Here is a 16,967-nt window from a genome sequence, read left to right as displayed (position 1 = left end):
TGAAGTTTTCAAGAGAAAAGGAAAAGATTGATTGTTAAAAATACAGATAGGCACAGATAGGTAAAAGCTGATTATTAATTGCACCATCTGTTTTTAATGTTTATGGTTGTGTCAATTTTATATTGCAATAAACAATTATTTTTAATTAGAAAAAAAACCAATCAAATGAAAAATAAGCAAATACCCAGCATAACCAAATAATATTCTTTCACGGGGTGACCAGACTTCTTTCAACATGTTATTTGTTCTCATTAACAAGATTGGTAAGTGATGCTGATCAGTCAGAAATAAATCCATTCAAATAGCATGTAGGCTGTTTAAATTTCCCTGATTTAAGAAAACAAAAACCTTACATTTGGGAGCAATAGGGTATTCAGACAAAAGCCAAATTCAGGTGTAGGTGGTTTAAGATGATATCTAGTAGTGAGGGTCATGCAATTATTGACATTTTTTTCTACATATATTTTGGCATAATGGAATGTCTTTAAAAAGAACACACCTGTGCCTTAATTGTAATTAACATATGTAAATTGATTTTTTATGTAAGAATTTAGCTTATTAAAGGATCTTATTTACTTATTTCCAACTAACTCAAGATTCAAACCTGATTGGTGGTTTCTGTGATGTTTAACTGTCATTCTGTTGTTTTTTAATCACTGTCTACAATTAATATGGAAAAAGCAATGCCCCTTGTAAAAAATCTAACCAAATAACAAATTATTGTAATGAAGTGAGAGTATTTAGTAGATAGGATGAGAAATGTATGCCAAGAGAAACCTTGTCAGCTTCCTTCTTACCAAAAGGTGCAGAGGGGAAGTAGTGGGGCCTTTTGCAGAGATTTTTTCCCACAGTCCTCTTCTGACATAATGAACTGTAGTACCAGCTATGTTGAATGAACCTGGATGCTCGATCTTCCAGTCACTGTTGATGGAATGTTTGCTGGCATCTCGGAGAGCTGCAATGAGAAACTTTTTTTCAAGCAAAGTGATTCCTAAAATGCGGACCTGTTAATAGCAAGGGTTATTACCAGTAATAGAAAATAAAGAACAGAACAACATATTAACCCAGATTTTCACATGTATCACAAAAAGGAAACATTTAAGAAACACTAAATCCATTTTCTAATTAAAAATGACAATTACGTTGTACAATTCAAAGATGATTTAATCTGTGTTGTAGTGTTGTTGTAGTGTTGTGATTTCAAATTCAATATTTTTTTTTGTTTTGGTTACAAGTATACAAATTGCTGCAATTACCATCAATTTATCTATTTTCTAGCCATTTCTTCTAATTCAGAGTTGCAGGGGACCGGCATGCAAGGACGGGACACCAGTCCATCTCAGAGGAGACACTCACAGACACACTCACACTTAGGGGCAATTTTCCCAGAAGCTGTTTAACCAATCAGTATGTTTCTGGACTGTGGGAGGACACCAGAGCGCCCAGAGGAAACCCACGTGAACACAGGGAGAATATATAGTACACACAGATGGCAGATGGCACTCCAGACAGATGGCACCCCAAGCCCCCAGTGGTGCAAGGCAGCCATGTTACCACTGTGCCACCGTGCTGTCCACTACAATTGCCAGGAGAATAAAAATGAATGTCTTAAAATGTATAAACTAAGATATGAAGTTTGGTTAAAATGGAAAATACATAGATTACAATAGACCTAAAGTGCACTGGATTTAAGATACAATGTTTCTTGTTTCTTGAAAAAAGACACCTGCTGTTCATCTAGTTTTGAAAACTGATAACGGGACAGGATTTAATTTCAGAGAATTAACCACATATTTTATTTAAATTGACTTAAAGAGAGTGCCCCATTAAATATAAGATAGGCAGAACTTTCTTTCATGCCTATGAAAGTAATTTTCTGTATCTTCATTTCAAAAAGCACCCAGATCAGAAGGGATCCTCCTATGCCCAGTGCGAAGCTGTCTGACTGTGGGTAAGCTGTGTTAAAGAGTAAAGGCCTTGTGATTGATGTGAGTCATTCTGTACGATTCATCTAGCTACATAAAAGAGGGCCTTTTGGCAGATGTAATTTTACTGGTAGCTGTCAGCTGACACATATTATGGCCCCTTCTGTACAATGAGAACCATATGGAATACTGGCTTTTGGTACACACATTATTTGATAAGAGCACATTTAGTTTTCCTAAAACAATATGTCCAGAGACAGAGATGATTATGTTCTCCATGAAAGACATTTGCCTTAGAAAATGTCTCCAAGAAATACTCGGAATGTTAGAAAACACAGTATGGCAGAGGCAGAGGGCCCTGGCTATGTCAGGGGAGACATCCCTAAAACATCCCAGAAGGTGATTAGTCCACTGTAGCTTTAGCTGATACACAACATTCCAACAGTCCAACATTCGGTGCCACCCAAAGAAGGCTCCACGGATGAAACGTTGCGTTTCTTTTCTTTTCAGCATGGAAAACACCATTACTTGTTCCTTTCCAGCCTACGCATCCTGATGCAGCTACCTACTTGAACATTCCAATAGGACCGGAAAGGTGGAAAAGATGGAGGTGCACACTCTATACAGTAGTACATCAAAAAGAGCATAGTATGCTATGGACCACCCAATTCAGCTCTTATTATAATACAGTCTTATATATGAATGGATGGGTGTGTAAAGGAAGAGGTGGCGATTGTGAGAAGGTTTAATTTTCCTCACACTGTCTCGGAAAACAAGTAGATATGTAGTTGAAAAGTTACATCTAACTATTGTTTACTTATACGATTTACTGTGTTCTTGTTGTCAGAACACATGCTAGGAGGAATGTTTGTATTCATCTACTGCTTTCAAAGCATCAGGCTTAATGAGTAAAACAGAGGTGAGACAACCATCAGACAACTCTTAACATAATATGCACTTGAACCTCTATAGGTAAAGGCCAAAACAATGTGACACAATTTTAGGAAAGCAGACCACAAGGGAATGAGACAGAACATAAGCAGAATAAGACTGACACAAAATCAATAGGAAACTGAAAGCAGCAGTTTAAAATATTTTGCTAGAACCACAAAATATATTCATCTCAAGAGTAACTAAATCAAAAGCTAAAAATCAGAAGACAAAATGGTTTAATATCTCATTTACTGTACATATGTTTAAAGAGAAGTTTCTAAAATATGTAAGAAGAGCATGTACTTCTCTATTTCTCTATTGTCTTCCTCTAACTTAAAAAATTGACAGCAATCGCAAAGGCCTTAAAGATAACATCTCACAAAATGTTAAAAAAACAACATTCTGAATATATTAATTGTACAATTCTGGATCTTAAAATGTAAACCACACCTATAACCTATAATGTATTATTCAGACAGGGGCACCAAAGAAAAACAAGAATCTGTTCAAATGAAAACTCATGTTTGCCTTATGAATGAAAAAAGCTTAAAGAAAACTGTTAAACAATTTATAAATACATATATATACACACATACTCTTAATCGGGAACCCATAAAATGCCTACTTTCAGTTTTGTATGTGATTACCAAAACGTGAGTAAACAGTATACAGTATATAACTTAGTTCATGGTATGCTATGCCATTTAAATCATGTCTTTTCACTCTAAATAATTGTTCTATTGGGTTTGCAGGGGAGCCAGAGCCTATCCCAGCAAGCAACAGGAACAAGGCAGGTTACACACTGGATGAGACACCAGTCCATCACAGGGCAGAGAGACATACTGTAGTATGTCTTTGGACTGGGAATACCTGCTGAAAATCCACATAAACATGGAGAGCACATGTAAACTCCACACATATACAGTACAGTAGCACCTCAGGGTCAGAATTGACCCCAGGGTCTGAGTGCCGCAAGGCAGCAATGCTAACCACTGCCCTAACACGCCACTCTACAGCAGTTATAAAATGTTGAAAGGGTGTAAAGTTATCTAACCACACATTACTTTCATCTATACAGGTATTTGTGTTTTTGCTTTTACCTGCTTTTATATGCTACAACAGAATCATTACTACAGTATAAATCATTTAAGATTGACTTTAGTTACAAATTACTTGATGACTGTTTTTATTACCCAAATAGCTGTGTGCAGGCTTTTCTTCAACAACTCTGATTCTTCTTGCCCCTGCAGGAATCACTACAGCTTCGATGTAACCTGTAGAGAAACAAAACTGTTTAAGCTTGTACACAATACATTCACTTTGCACCTTAATGTCTCTGAAAATCTGATCTCATTTCTTTACATTTTGAGTACAGTAAACCCTCAGTTTAACAGAATTCGCTTTAACAGACTTCAGATTTAACAGAGAAAATATGCTAAACAGGCATTATGTTTCTAAAATCAGAATTCCTGGATCCCCCCCCCCCAATGTTGTAATGTACAAATAATAAAAGAGAGTAAAAATGATTATTACATTGTTTAGAAATTCAGGAATAATGGTGCTCTATAGTAGTAAGTCAATTTGTTACTAAAGATATTTTTCATATACTTTGGTCAACTTTCTACACTGTATTTATGATACACTGAATAAAAAAAGCTTATACTGTATATTCATGAGAAAAAAAGCACAGGAAGAATTTTCATTGACTGTCAAAATATCCAGTAAATACTTTCTGTATGTATGCTAACTGTATGTTTATTTCTAGCTGTGTTGCATATTGGTGTATGCCACCAAGCTCATTTTTGTATTTTAAATTGACTTTATCACTTGGACACATAATGAGTTTGCCTCACTCAACCTTCTGTTAATTACTTGCTGTTGTAGTTGTGACATAAATGGGACCTGCTACTTTGTGAAAAATAGTTTTGACATAGTCAGCTAGTTAATGGTTTTCTGTGTAATTCTGTATGAGTGACATAAAATGTTGTAACTGTTGGTTTTTTTTTTACCTGCACAGGCAAAATATAGTAAATTTTAAAATACTGTATGTCAATGTGTATGCTCTTGGAACTGTAAATCCCTTTAATAAACTGTGCTAGGGATTAATTTATCCACAGTTAAAGTAAAATGCATACTGTAGGCATGTACACACAACTCTTCCAAAATAATACAGAGAAGTGTTTTCCCCAGGAGTGACCCCTTCTGTAGAAGGCCAAGGAAAGGTCTGGTTTGTGGTATGTTCATTTATTCCCGAGGAAAGTAAAGTACCAGGGCTTTTTCCTCAGAGTGGTGTTCTGAAAGAAAACTGATACCCTGAAAATGGCCTCACAGGAGGCAAAATTGTTGGTGTGTGTGCTGCAGGCGTGCCAAATGGGAGCTTCAGAGGTTTGCAGGCCATGGGTGGTGGATAAAAAATACCATAAGGAAACAAGATTCAGGGTTCAATGCAAAACAAGGTACTGAACACATCTTCTACAGAGATTTATCAGCTGATGTTGATGGAATTTTCCCACATCTTGATGGACATCAGGTGATATAGATGAAAATGTGTAAATATATGTTATTTAGAATAATATGTTTGCAATAAGTCAAAGTTATATTTATGTAAAGCTGTATATAAAGTTGTATTGTTTTTTTGCTCTCTCTCTAGTATATACGTCTGAGTGATGTGAAAAAAAATGTAAAGTACAGGGATAGTCCTTTTCTCTATTTGCAAGAAATACAAAAGTAGCTTTGAGTTCCCATCCTTGTTTTTTTTTTTAGTTTGCAAGTGGTATGTAAAATAAAAGTAAGCAAGCATTTACTCTACCTGCCCCCCTAGTATGGTTGAAGTCTCCTTTAATAACTTTGCATGACTTCCCATTTCCGTTGCACACTCCACAGTGGTCCTCCCTGGCCAAGGATCCTACTACACCATCACAGCCCACTTTCTGCAGCAACAATAAGGTTTTATCCTCAGCAGGTTATTTATTTAAGTTGGCTATACAGTGTTTAAAAAAAGAATATAATACCTGAATCATAAAAATCATAGTAATGGTTTGATTGAGCCATAAAATCTGAATGTATGCAGTTTAATTTGTTGTAGTTACTGATTGAGTATACTGTATATGGTTGCACTATACACAGTATGCTGTATATTTCCAAACATAGATATACTTTAGATGTTATTTATGCTGAAATAATGAGATTACACATACAGGTCAATCAGCTAATTGTGTTTTTTGTTAAGGTCATTTTTTGTGCCTAATTTAATTTAAGTTTGCCACAACATATCATTTGAATACTTACTGTATGCAATCAAGACCATCCCTTTTTCTTTTGTATTAATTCACAATTATTTTGATTATTTTGAATATGTGTGTATAACAAATATTTATAGCTACTTCAAAGTGTCTGCTGACATGACTACAAGCTCTAAAAAATGTGAAATCAGCAAGGGCTTGAATACTTTTGCAAGGCATTGTGTTATTTTTCAGTATCTTGCATACAAAATACAGTTTTAATTGCATATAATCACCAAAAGAAGGATTTTTTAATTATGTGCAGTAACTGCTACATGCAACCCAACAGCAAGTGTTTAGAAAATATTTTAGTCAATGGCATTATTAATAAAAAAAATTCAGACATGGGAAATAATTGTTGTTAAACGCCATGGATCTTACTCCACAAGACACCAAATATAAAAAAATAAAAAAACTACATCTGTGAGCCCCAGAATATAAAGCTTTATACCTTTATAAGGCTTGAAACTCACGAGGTAGAGTGTCAACTAGACAGTACCTGCTTTCAGGAACAACTCTGGATCCATTGTTAGTGTAATCTTTTGCTCAGAGACTAACTATAATTATCCCACTAATGATTAGCTATAGTCATCCAATGCTTCCTTTACTTTACAAAGTATTGGTTGGTGACACTGACACAGTAACAACTGTTGATTGCAATCTGTTTTTGGCTCACCACATTGTGATAGAAAATGTGCAAGACTTTATCTGAGTGGAGGGATAATGTATATTTGCTAGCCATCACTTTTGCGTCTCTGTATGCTGAGTGTAAAATTGAATTAAGAATATCTGAGGAATAACACCTATCAAACAGCTGTGAAACAATCTAAAATGATAGATTATCCTTCTAATTAAACCATAACTGCCCAGTAAAACAGCTTCTTGAATGAATCTAAGAAAGAATCCTGAAACTCCATTCCACATACAAAGTAACTAACTGCGTGTAGTCATTCATTCATTTTTGTACACTTAGATAGTACCAAAAAACACATTTCTGAAATCTCTTAGGTTCAATTCATTATCTCCTCTTCTTTTTTCAATACATGATTCAACGATAGAAACTCAGCTGCATCACCCGGAGAACTTGCCTAATCCCAGGACTCAGTAGAATATTGTTGGCCCTGGAGCTGGATTCCTGAAGGCTGTTATGTGCCAGTGCAAGGATACTGCAGATGGGCTAGCAAATAATGCATGTGCATAAATCCTAGACAAACCACTGTCCAACAAAGCAGCTGAAAGTAAGGAAACAAGTTTGCATTCTAATTGCATCACTCCTTTTCCCTCTCAAATGCTCTAATCAGAATTGAAACAATGTAATTTTTTCCCTTGGTTTCAATTAATTGGAAACCATATATTTCCTGACTAACATTTTTTTTTCTGAAATGTTCTTCTGAACTGAAGGGAAAACCAAACTGTTGAAATAAAGTGCACATTCTGATCCCTAAGGGGTCTATAAAAATAACATAGGATAGCCAAAGGCTTAAAAGATGCTTGCTAGTCTTATGATTTACAGGCATTCAGGTCTGCTTGGCTACATATAAATATATTTATACAGAGTTCAATGTTGAATAAGGGGTGATCAAGTATTTATTTTGTTCTCTTCACACGCAGCTATGATATATAACTATAGAGTTTACAATTATAATTTTTGTATTATTTTAACCATATGTAAGATATCAAATATCAACTGTAGTTAAAATGCATGAAATACAGGAACACAAAGATCATGTTAATTTGATTTTTACCACTTAATGCATAAACTCACACTAGATTCTACTAGGTATATTTTCCTAAGTTTAGAATCACCAATTATTTCTGATTTACACCCCAAATGTGGATTAGCCAATGGTGTGTTTTTCAAATCTTCTCAAGTCTCTGACAGCACTGCCTGCCTGCAGGCATCCAGGTTGCTGGTGTCACTGTGTTATTGACTGACTAATCAACCCTACCCTCTGCAGTACTCAGAGGGGGAGGAGGAACCTGTGAACATGTCATCACAGAGCTCATCCTGTGCTCAGGCAGGCCACTTTAGCAGTTGAGCCACTCAGGAGGTCCGCAGTAGAGATAGTTTCTCACAGTATTTTCCCGTGGAGCTGAGGAGTCAGGCCAGGCACTTTTCTGTTCAGCCCTTCTCCTACCAAGGAGTGCCCAATTGTCCAATTAACAATTCAGTATTTATTCCCTCTCTGGAAGTTTCTCCTCCTTTCTCAACATTGAGCTGGAAGCGCTCTGACACTGAGACCTCTACAGAGGATCGGTTCCCTGCGCATCAGTGTGACCACCACTAGCAAACCTGACACTACCTTCACTTGACGTTCAAGTGCCTGCTTCACCTCTGGGTCCTGATGAAGACTAAGCTTCCAAGCATTTTTTTTTCTGCCGCCCCTGTTCAAAGTCACCTTTCCTTTACCAGGACTCAGCCTTTGCCCCCCTTGCAGCACCTTCGGCTGCCCCTGGCGAGCTCTGCATGAGTCTTTCCTTTAATACACCGAAAATGCCCAAAGACCCATGAGCTCATATGTTTGGGTTCTGGGTTCCTCAGATGCCTGCAGCACAAGTGTGCGGATTCTGCCTGTACTTCTCTGCCCAGTCTGCTGCGCCTTGCTGAATTGTAACAAATGTTCTTACATTTCGATCTCTATTGCAAGAGCTGCAACTGTTCCCAGGCTCCATCCTCATGTACAGAATAAGCAACAGGGAGGAAACCAGTGAAGAGGAGAGAGAGGTTGACTATTGAGTGAAACCTCTGGGTCCTTAATTTAAAGCAAACTTGTTTCTAATAAATAAATTTTACTGTCAAAACTGGGGACAAAAAGTAGTTTGTAAGGTAATGGAAAACACTAATGTCTTTAAGAGGAAATGTTTTTGTACACTGTCAAGCATAGCAAATTAAGTATAGAGCTATTATCTGTAGGATATCTCATTTTTTCTGCCAATGTCTGACCAATGGTCGGCCCTCACATTATGAGCTAATTCTTGGAAAGCTATGTCATTAATGTCATTGCATACTCCTGACACATAATAAAAAAATAGCAGCTGTAAATCCTTTCCAAGAAATCCTTTGAGGTCTTCTGCACTTAAGCATTTACAATTCACTTATAAAATGTACTTCATTGGCACATTGTATTTCTTTAAAACAATTTTTCCTTTTTTCTCTTTGATAAAGCAAATTATGATGATAATTTGCATTTTACCAGACAATAGTTCAAAAATATTGAATCATTGAAAATGGATGAAATACATATCTGTAATAAAAAATGAATTGTAATAGCACATTCTTTCACTCAAGAGATATTGCTTACAGCATACTGTATGTGCTTCACTTAGTTATGACTGATTCTCAAGTTTTACAAGTCTTAAGTGTAATTAGAATTAATGATTATTGAACAGTCTTTTCATTGATCTTTTGTTGAAACTATCCCAAAATCTAGTAGTACAAATATAGAATCTAAAGTTTTCTGTGTCTTAAAATATCGCATCACAGTTTTTAAGCACTGTTACATAGTGCTTATAACCATGACAGGTAACAAAACAAGAGGTATTAAACATAGGTAAAATACAATACATTGGTTGTGCTGTCTGGCATTGTGAATGTGGACACACATTTCAATCATCTTAAATGGTAATTAACTTACATGGTAATAGCCTTCCAGCAAATTTAAATTAAAGAGGAGAGGCTAATAATCAACACACTTCCTGTACTCATTTTAACTTTTTTGTGGAACATATCCTTCTATGCACAACCTTTATGTATTTGACTAAAATTAAATAATTTAAAAAAATAAAAGGAAGGCTCTGAATATCATACACACCAGCTGAAATGGGGTGAAAGTCTGGATGTGTCTTAGATCCCTAGCAGGACTATTCAGCTACTACAGTAAATCAACATGCCTCTTCAATCTGTTAAAGTTATTCTTTCTTTCCTTTCTTGACGCAACATTTTGGATCGGTGGAAATTTGTATTTCTTTCTGCAAGGGAATATTCTTTTTACTTTTCATTATTTATATTCACAGACCAATTTCTAGACAACAAACTATTGCTTTCTCTAGCTTCATGAAGATGTCACAGCAATGTATGGCACTCTGACAGCACTGACGGTTATGGAACTTTCATTTGCTAGCCAATACCTATCTTGATGCACTTGGCACTTTAATTCGCTTTCATTATCTTATGAAAAATTTGTTAACAAGGCCATGAAGGCTATGGAGAGCAGTACATCCGCAGACTATGACAACTTTTCAATCAAATTTTATGAGATGCTTTCTTTTCTGTTATTGCGATTTATGTGTTCAGTCCTCACAGAATCTCCTTCACATTGACTTCATCCTCCAGCTTTCAATTAGACAAAGTTTTTAGAATACAATCCTTGCATTTTCTAAACTGCTTTATCCAGTACAGGGCCACAGTGGAAGCCTGAACTTAATCCGGCAAGCAGTATTGTGCAAGAAAAATAAAGACGTGCTGTGATGTTTCATATCTTTCCATTTTTCTCTTGAATCCAGATATAAAGATTCTGTCAAAGGTTCTAGAACATCACCTACAAATCTGATCAGACATGCATTTTTAACTCAGTCATCATTTTTTTTAACCGGTGTACTTTATTAAACATTTCTACACTTCCAATTTTCCTGAAATTCCTGCTTACTTTAGACACTGAAACTTTTTATTTTTTGCAAAAAATCTCTCAGCGTTCAGTAAAACTTTGGAATGGACTATTATTAAATGATAATATTTCTCTTCAAACACTTCATTGGCTTCAGTGTGCAGTAATGTTGTTGACTCTTTGTGCTGTCCACTGTTGTCCTCTTTCTTTGTTTTAGTCTAGTTATCAAAATGCTAGCACTTGGGGTGTGACACATGGTGGACTAGAGCACAAATGTCTCTATGATATATACAGATGATATATTACTGCATGTTTCGAATCCTACTGTGTCTTTACCTTTGATTATGGATACACTCATTAGTCTTGGTAATATAATTGGACACAAAATCAAGCATCCCCAAACCATGATACTTCCACCATCATGGTTGACAGTCAGGATGGTGTTCTTCAGTTGGAAGACAATGTTTTTTTGCTAAATATACTCTATACAGTGCTAAGAAAAAGTTTCACGAATGTGGTATTGTATCAGCAAATGATGGAGGGGAATGTCAAGCCATCCATATGTCAGCTTGTAACTGTGACCTTTTAAGGTCACCCATTTGTTTGCCTTATCTGTTATAATAGAAAATCTCTAATACACAGATCTGTCAGTATTTTGCTTCCAGTAATGTACTTTATGTTCTTAAGTGCTAAATGTTTTTTTACACTGTTTTAAATAGTGTGCGTTTTATATGATTTATTTTGAGTTCTGTCTTATCATGTTCATTGTATCTTACCTCAGATAAAAGATAAAATCATTATTTACATTAATTATAGTAAATTACACTGTGTTGTAATATATGAATAGATCCATTATTTTTGTAGAGCTGATTTTAATTTAATGGAAATTTTCAATTATTTTATTAGACTATAACTGATGGTATCATTTCTGTAGTTGAACGAACTATGGGGTTTGAAAATATAAATCGGTATGACTGATTAGCTGTGACTAGAAATTTATATCTTTACCTGACATGTTCCATTAACACAGATCCCTGACTCCTGAGGTCCACAAGAGGTTCCATCGAGCACTTTTTCTGCCAAGAGAAACGGCTGTTCCTTCCCAGATGTGGAACAGAACAGGGTGCATGGTTTCTCTAACAGGGAAGAACAAAGAAACTTTATCAATTGTTTTTTTCTACTCTTTTGCTATTTGTGACTACATATATAATTTCCTCCTGAGTCTATGCTTGGATAATGGCATGTAAAACATTAGCGATTCTTACTGAGCAGAAAGTGAGAGAAAGAACAGAAACACATTTGGGACATGGTAGAAAGCAAACACAAAATGTAAAACAAAATTAGCACTGTAATTCTTTAATCTTAATACAGTATATGTTTCAGGGCACTATTTTAATTAGTATGTCTGGGCTATATTATACATGTGGTAGTTACTTTTTAGAAACTAATTTTAGAAACAGTAACAACAGAAAGCGTATGCAATCACGTAAAAAAAAATTGCTCATATCTAATCAGCAGGGATACATACAAAAATAATCCTCCATTTTTTGGCAGTTGTACATATGACCTGTAAAATAATCTGCATGATATTGCATTTTCATCCAACCAATTATATAGCCAAGCAAGATGGGAATCCATTCATCAAGAAACACACTGACTGTAGCTGGTCACCTCTCTGAGAAATGCATTAAATGGCATGTTAATAATAAAATATATATAATTCACTTTACTGTCTTCTAGTTTAATGGGTATAATCTTCAAGGCAGTATTGTACTGTAACAGGGGTGGAACAATTCACCATAGTACTTGTAATATTTCTAATGAACCAAACACATCCTAAACTGGATGTCAGGAGATTATAAAAGGCCATTATGAAGAGAATAATAATCGAAATATAATCATAGAATATTTATCAAATTCTGAACTCATTCACCTACAGGATACAAGGTGCTCAGATTCAGTTGTTTTTACAATTAATGGAACACTTACATGGTAAAATGATAGAAAATAAAATAATAAATACTGTATACAGTACTCTGTATATATGTGTGACTTACAGTTATACAAAGGTGCAAGTTGACAAAAAATATTTTATACATACCTTCATTTGAGCCTGTATTTAGGACTAAATTGGGCCAGTTGTTCATCTTTATGGTTCATAATGCTAACATGACAGGTGCAGCTCTTCTATACCTTTGCTGGGATTCAATTACAGCCATAAGGCACAAAGCACCACACCCAAAACAGCAGTATACATTACACTGCTACTGTATGTTACAATACCTGTTCTTGGGACAAGGGATTCTGTGCACTGTCTGTGTTTTAATGGGATGACAATATATTCTGTAACAGGTTCAGTTCCACAGATACCTAATATACTAACAAATGGTAAAATTAATTTATAGTGGACAAAGAAGATATAGAATCTAAAATTGTAACAGTAAAAACACCTGCATGTGTAACTCCTCCTTAGTTTCACAAAAAATCAAAATGTTGTAAATCAAATTCAAAAGTAAAGTTTGAATATTTCTTCATCATAATTCAATCATGGATAGCAATTAAAGCTGAAGAAATGTATCTGCAAAAAGGCTGTGTGGAAAAGTAACTTTTATTTGACATTATTTGCTCATTGTGATTTACTTAAGCTGTAAACATCTGATCCCGCTCTTTGCACACTTAAGCACATGCCGAAGAAACAGACAGGTTTATTATATTGGCCTGATTTGTGCAATATGCCAGGACTTGGCACTAAAAACTGGCTGAGGTCAAAACCTCAATCCAAGGCATCCATTAGATGTGGGAAAGAGCCAAACTCCAGTTCTTGCTATCACAAAAATCTCAGAGTTAAAAGCCAAAACATTTTAGGTCTTTCTTTTACCCTTGCCAAAGACTGTGCAATGCATGCTGCCTAAACAGCTTGATATATCAAAGAGTTTTATACTTTTTCTTTTTCATATTATTAGTTTTTATATTTTCAATCTAAAATTACACAGTGGCAAGAAAGCGTTAACAAATCATTTTATGGAATTCTTGTTCTCCTTTTAGTTGTTTTTTTGTTCTAAGAAAATCCGAGTAACTAAAAAAGTAAATATTCCTCAACAATATGTGCATGCAATTATGTTATTAAATGCATGCATTAATGAATCTAATAAAATAATAATTTTATTAAAATAAAAATAGTCATAAATAAAAGTACTGGAGTAATATTATTTCACGTCTTTCAATAATCACCTGAAGAAGCACTGTTGGTTCAGTTACTGTAAAGGTATTTGGGTATAAAAATGAACTGTATAATGAAAAACTAACGTTGTCAAATAAACCTGGATTATGGACATTCAAGTTGTACCAAAAAAGGAATTGTCATCTTCAGACAACTACGATTACAACATGTAGTAGAGTTGCTCTAACAGCTTTATTAACAATCAAAACACACAGCTTGCACATGCTGTAGATCTGGCAGAGGAGAGCTTAGGGTCCAAGGTCAGCACTGCTGCTTTTCCCTATAACAAGCTAGTTCACCCAGATCCTGCTTAATATACAATAAAGCATCTTATATGAAAATATATCTGTTCTGTGACTACTTCCCATTGTATATCAATGATCTAGATACTGGCATAGTTTGAAAAATAGTTTTCAGTTTCAAAATGAAGAAGATTAGAAAAAACAATAGAGACTAAACAAAAAATGGGATAAAACCTGGCAATTACGTGGCAGGTGATATTTAATGTAGAGATGGGCAGAATCCTACATATTGTACATGTAGCAGAAGCATAAAACTGAAAACACAAAATGGAAATGCTGAAATTGAAAAGGCTATTTATCAAAAACACTTTGGAGTTTATGAAATAATGTATATCTTCTGTGGGAAAGTCATAAAAATGGCAAATGGATATAGTTAAAAGGTTAGTATTTAAATTGAGGGATGTTAAAATGCAAGTACAATTTGGTAGCAAGATCTCATTTAGAATATTATGTAGTTTTGATCACCATGTTAAAAAAAAGATTGCTACTCTGGAAGGAGTCCAGGGAAAAGTAACCACATACACTACAGGGCTTAAAGAATGTCCTACATTCAGACTAAAAGAACATATTTTTTTTTAGTCTTGAACAGAGACGACTATGTTCTTAAGGGACCTGATTTAACATCGTCAAAGAGGATTTCAAAATCCTCAAAAATACTGACCTCAGTGAACCAGGAGACTCAAGTAGATACACAGTGAAAACCAAGAAGATACACAGAGGCATCCTCTAATTTGAATCTGCTCTTATGTTCTTAAATTTGCAATGGAGTTTACGTGTTCTACAATTTGTATTAAAGAATGATTCCTTGAAACTGTTCCTTTCTAAAAGATAAATCTGGAAAGCGAAAAACTTACATTCCTGAAACTATTAGAGGACAAAAATGTTCATATTACTTCATTTATGAACAATGAATCAGATGCTGTTAAGAGGAAATGTTTAATATGTTTGATAAAAGTTCTATATACAGTAACTACTAACTAAACAGAAACATGTAAACTTAAAAGGCACTATGTGTTTATTTAATTTAAAGTTAACAGATCATTGACTGTCAGTAGCAATTTTGCTTAGATTGTGTGCCTGTCATCAGTGGAGTTAGACCTGTGCTGAATAGCAATAACAAAAACTAACAAAAAGAAAATCTTACCACAGTTCTGTACATTAATGTTAATTCTTAAATGCAGAATGGATTTTTTCCTTTTAAAATATACAAAAATCTATCACTTTGTTTACAAGTTAATAATACATTTATTTTGTGTATTGAAGGATATACTTTGACCAGAGCTAAGTTCTTCCAAAGAAAACAAAAGATTCTGTTCTTTGTCAAAGCCAGTCTGTGGAGTGCTTCCCAGGCCTTACAGAGAATAAAGAGGATCAAAATGAAAGGATCTTTGTGTTCTACCAGGCAGACAGTCTTCACGGTGATGTAATCTCACAAGATTATTTTGTGCCATGTCTAACATCTTCCACATTAAAGCACTTCCAGATAAACAGCAGTCATTTCTGAAAGGCCATTTACTCTGTTCAAGCAATATTTAAGTTGTATATACGGCTGTGGTAATGATATTGTGATTAAACAGATCTGATCATTTAGATTTTCAAGATTTTTTTAGCTTTGGCAACTGCAGCAAATTCTAAATGAAGTAAAAATATGCTTGCATTTTATGGTAAAATCTTATGGTAAAAGAGATTTATGAAAGCACTGCATTACCATGTACTTGTGACTAAATTAGTTATATTTCATTAAATACTGAATGTCAGATGTCAACATAAACAACTTCTATATACTGTATACTGTATATGCTATTCAATGAATAGAAATTTTAATGTTCCAATAATTAATAGATGGTAGGTCTGCCATTGTTACTTTCCTAACTTATAATTACTGCTTTGTTTATTTGTAATGAAATGTCTGTTAATATCTGAAATATTACTACGTAATATATATTCCATAGTAAAGCAATCCTATTTACCATCATCTGTTACAGAGAACCATGGGACAGAGTGCTTCTGTGAGGAAAGTCTGTTGAAAGTCTGACACTGCAAATCCCTGAAGCTTGGCACACCTGCAGGGCATGGCATGTTTTCGCACACTTTATACTGAGTTTTGGAACCAGGACAGTCCTTCCCCTTAGCACCAATTCTGCAGAAACAGAAAAAACAATCTTCATTAAATTACACAGCAATGTGCAGGCTTATGTCACTAATATACATTTTTAATCAGCTTTAACTGTTTTACAATTTTTTACCTATTTCACACTCCAGAAGGGAAAGGACCTATGCTAACAGGTAGTTTGAATTTCCATAATTTAAAAAGGTTGTAGTCTGTAAAGCATGGATGGGCAATTCCTCCTTGATGGTTACTGTACAGGTGCTTTTTAATAAGCAACAGATGAAGATCTGAAAAAAAACAGGCTCTGGAATCTCAGATCCAAACAGTTTGTCCAATGAAGTCATTTAAAGCTGAAGCAGAAGTCTTCAAGACCTGGGCTTGCCCATCTTTCATCTAAGTGGAAGATTTTTATTGTGTGCATTATCATTCCCTGTAATAAACACATAAAAGATTTTGAAGCATAAACCTAACAAGTTGTGAAACCTCATCTAAGTGTACAGTAAAGCAGGCAGTCCTTTTTTTTACGTAAGTAGCATATACATGCCTTTACCCTTCACTTTATTTTCATTAGAAAAGGACTAACGAACCCTTG

The 16,967-nt window shown here is 34.9% G+C and overlaps 1 protein-coding gene across 1 annotated transcript in view; it reads right to left on the bottom strand.

Moving 5' to 3' along the window:
* The window catches only part of LOC148837604 (A disintegrin and metalloproteinase with thrombospondin motifs 19-like), a 113,612-nt gene that overhangs the window by 20,364 nt on the left and 76,281 nt on the right, over window positions 1–16,967 (bottom strand). The window contains exons 13-17 of the mRNA XM_088911847.1: window positions 16,236–16,405; window positions 11,752–11,879; window positions 5,668–5,788; window positions 4,052–4,132; window positions 798–955 (exon numbers count right to left, since the gene is read on the bottom strand). Of these exons, the coding sequence (XP_088767973.1) occupies window positions 798–955; window positions 4,052–4,132; window positions 5,668–5,788; window positions 11,752–11,879; window positions 16,236–16,405 (658 nt within the window). The remainder of the gene's footprint in view (window positions 1–797; window positions 956–4,051; window positions 4,133–5,667; window positions 5,789–11,751; window positions 11,880–16,235; window positions 16,406–16,967) is intronic.

The sequence above is a fragment of the Atractosteus spatula genome, chromosome 3 (assembly GCF_055471065.1).
Source record: "Atractosteus spatula isolate fAtrSpa1 chromosome 3, fAtrSpa1.hap1, whole genome shotgun sequence".
Classification (NCBI taxonomy): Eukaryota; Metazoa; Chordata; class Actinopteri; order Semionotiformes; family Lepisosteidae; genus Atractosteus; species Atractosteus spatula.
The sequence above is the reverse complement of the archived record's forward strand: the minus strand, read 5'-3'. Positions and strand labels throughout refer to the sequence as shown.